The 3,374-nt window shown below is 41.6% G+C and overlaps 1 protein-coding gene across 1 annotated transcript; it reads left to right on the top strand.

The window, feature by feature from the left end:
- The first annotated feature begins 781 nt into the window (after nucleotides 1–781).
- LOC137980192 (uncharacterized skeletal organic matrix protein 5-like) lies at nucleotides 782–3,110 on the top strand. Its single transcript, XM_068827584.1, has 4 exons — nucleotides 782–1,783; nucleotides 2,049–2,106; nucleotides 2,230–2,356; nucleotides 2,539–3,110. The coding sequence occupies exons 1-4, from the start codon at nucleotides 1,567–1,569 to the stop codon at nucleotides 3,067–3,069; spliced, it is 933 nt and encodes a 310-aa protein (XP_068683685.1). The 5' UTR covers nucleotides 782–1,566; the 3' UTR covers nucleotides 3,070–3,110.
- Nucleotides 3,111–3,374: the final 264 nt, after the last annotated feature.

Consider the following 3,374-nt stretch of genomic DNA (forward strand, 5'->3'; position numbering starts at 1 on the left):
GATCGTGGCTTAGGCTTAATCAGTAAGCGACCGCTTTCTTCACCACGATCTCATGAAAAGAGTAGTTAACCGAACCGCAAAATAAAAGCTAAGAGTGCTTAGACCCAATCACTGAAACGAGCGCTTAGGCTTAATCAGTAAACAAATTCTTTCTTCTTCACACGATCTCGTGAAAAGCGTAGTTAACGGAACAGCAAAATGAAAGCTAAGGAGTGATTGCAGAATACCCGATTTAGGAACCGAATTATGAATATATTTTCTGTCCCATGCCACTGCGGACAAGCAGCATTGTTAAACACGACTGCGGGACTGCGGTGGCAGTTTTTTAAGTAAGGCATTTAGTGGACGCCGAAACAGCAATGTTAAACACGACTGCGGGACTGCGGTGGCAGTTTTTTAAGTAAGACATTTAGTGGACGCGGAAGCGCAATTGTTAAACACGACTGCGGGCCCGCGGTGGCAGCTTTTTTAAGTAGGACATTTGGTGGGCCGGGTATTCTGCAATTTAGCCCAAAAGCGCAAATGATCTCAAACATTTTAGAGATTTGTATCCTATGTATCGCGTTCAAATTTTCAGAGATTTCTCATTATGCAATGCACTTCCAATTCAGTACTTTTATTCTTGGCTGACTGATCAGAAAACATTAGCCTTATGCTAATGAAGCAAAAAATGTAAACAAAATGCCGCCCGAAAATGTATGGATCTTACTTTATTACTATGCGGACAGGTCAATAAAAGTACGTTTACCAGAAGATTGCACCCTGCCAGCAGAGCCTTTCTTAACTCTCCCGCTGGTGAGTTTTTAGAGAGGCTCTGCTCGCAGGGTGAGAAGACTGGTACTTGAATCAGAAAAGCAAAGCACTTTGGCACAAAGTATGAATGAGTTTTAAGTGAAACTGGGGATAAAATTCCAAACTCTATTTGAAATCCAGGACATTTCATAGATCAAATACGCAAAAATCAACTAAAACATACGGCGTACTGTTGGAATATTTTAACATGGGGGTTTGTTATGCCGAACAGGCGGATACGCCACGCGATCTCTTCATGATACATGAATACGGGTCTCGAGGTCACCTGTGATCAATCGTAACAAATTACTCCGCCGGAAAAACACATCCAGGCTTATGTCCATATTCATTCTCTTAATTAGATTCCTTGGGCTGTATCGCTGCGAATAAATCCATATGCATTTATTGTACCTTTATAGCACCTTTCACAGCCCGAGTAACTCAATGACTTGCCTTATTAATTTATATTGTCACACAAAATAATTATAGTAAATTGCCTCTTATATCTGTACACTGCTACAGTACATGTTGTAGACTGATACTTGGCGTTAACGCCAAAAGGGAATGAGCCGAGTAAAAAAAAAACAGTAAACTTGGATTAAATTGATTGGATGAGGTTGTTAACAAGAAAAGTTTCGGTCGTATTTATAACTATAGGAAAATCTTATTAATTTCCTTGTTTAATTTACACTTGCTTAGTACCGCACTATTACTTGGGAATCAAGGAATTTTGGAATCTTGGTTAAGAGGGAGAGCTTCCTTATCTGGTACAAAATGCGCTTACGTCTTATCGTTTATTTCGTTGCAGTCCTTTTCTCGATGGCTGTGAATGCAGACAGATCCGACAAATCTTGCGCCAAACCGTTCAACCGTGTCATGCTTTGCAATCTTATGTGCAACTTGCTTCAGGATTCGGGAGCCAACGAGGCTATTAAAACGCTGCAAAATAAACTAGAAAGTCTCGTTGCAGTAGTCAACAATTCCTCACTAGGTAAGCTGATTTTTAAAACTCAATCTGTCATTTCAATGGTTTCATTGATGAAATACAAAAAGATGAGAAATTGGCGAGAGGCGAAGAAAACGTCGCGTTTGACGGTCTAGAGCAGCTTTTCCTGGTCGCTTTTAGCGATTGGCATCCCATCTAATATCGATTCATCCAATTTCGCTCGACCAGCTTTTTCAGATGTTCCTTATCCAAAATAAAAGACTTTATGAAGTTATTTCTGATCACGACATTTTTTATATACTTTCTACAGCTGTTCCTGCTGTTCCTGTCTCTTCGTCTTCGTGCAAAGAGCTGTATGAAAAACACAAGTAAGCGCCTAATTAAATACTGAATTTATATGTATTTTAAAATGTAGACATCAGGGATTAACGCACGCGGGAAGCTTTTCGTATTAGCTTCCGAAACATTTCAACGAGGTTTATTTGATACAGGTTCTCCAAAAGCCAAGTATATCCACTGATGTTTGGGTCGCAGAAGATTCCTGTTTATTGTCTCATGGGAAACTTTGGGTGCGGAGGTGGAGGATGGACGCTTGCGATGAAGACTGACGGCAAAAAGGTATCCGACAGCGCAAGCTTTTCTCAACAATCGAAGTTCTCTTCGCTAACCGCATAGATATTTTATTTTCGACATCTTCTGCAATCAACTCCTTTGCCAACTTATACCAACCTCGTTCTCAGGGCTTTTTTTCTGCGGTTGTGCCCATGCACCTAATTCTGTGTTTTTTGTTTTTATTTCAGAAAACCTTTCATTATGATTCGGCCTTGTGGAGCAATAAAAACGCCTACAACCTCCCAGGAGGGAAGACTGGGTTTGACTTTGAAGAGACCAAACTACCGACCTACTGGAACACGTCTTTCTCCAAAATCTGCCTCGGTATGAGAAAGAACCCTGGTCAGCCAATCAAGTTTCTGGTCATCAACAAGCAGGCCCAGTCTCTGCATTCACTGATAGCTGACGGCAAATACCGCTCCACATCACTGAGCCGCAACACATGGAAGACGCTGATTGGTTCTAAAGCGTCCTTGCAGGCCAACTGTAACATGGAAGGGTTCAATGCCGCTGGCTCATCAAAAGGCTCCTCTAAAGCAAGAATCGGCATTATTAGAAACAACCAGAAAAACTGCGCAACCCCAGACTCCAGAATTGGGTTTGGTACCGGAGGGTATCATGATGATTCCAACACATGTGGGAACGTCGCTGTAAATCACTCGTCTTCGGATAATGGGGGCAAAAACATTAAAGCCATGGGATATATTTTGGTTCAGTAAAGCAAAATTGAGTCACAGTTGAAATAAAGGAGTCATTCCATTCTCAAGCCTGGTTTGTAGACGTTGAAGCGATTGACTGGCCGAGCATCAAAGCAAAAATCAATCTTAGGGACGGGTAGCACCAGCCTACAAAAAATTAAATGTCTTGAGCTTCATTTTTCGGAAAAAAGGCTTCTTCTTACAAAAAATATCGGCCGACCAGGAAGCAAGACACCGGCTCCTTTGAAGTTTTGTAGAGTCTGCCGACACTAGGTTCTCACACTACGGTTGCACTCGTCCAAGCTTTGCGATTTACTATTTCTAGG

This window comes from Montipora foliosa, chromosome 12, assembly GCF_036669935.1.
Source record: "Montipora foliosa isolate CH-2021 chromosome 12, ASM3666993v2, whole genome shotgun sequence".
NCBI classification, from domain to species: Eukaryota; Metazoa; Cnidaria; class Anthozoa; order Scleractinia; family Acroporidae; genus Montipora; species Montipora foliosa.

Bases quoted from the DNA above. Each gene is read 5' to 3' on its own strand.
- LOC137980192 (XM_068827584.1), top strand. From the start codon at position 1,567: ATGCGCTTACGTCTTATCGTTTATTTCGTTGCAGTCCTTTTCTCGATG. The intron at 1,784-2,048 runs GTAAGCTGATTT...TACTTTCTACAG, and splicing joins AGTCAACAATTCCTCACTAG to CTGTTCCTGCTGTTCCTGTC. The intron at 2,357-2,538 runs GTATCCGACAGC...TTTTTATTTCAG, and splicing joins TGAAGACTGACGGCAAAAAG to AAAACCTTTCATTATGATTC.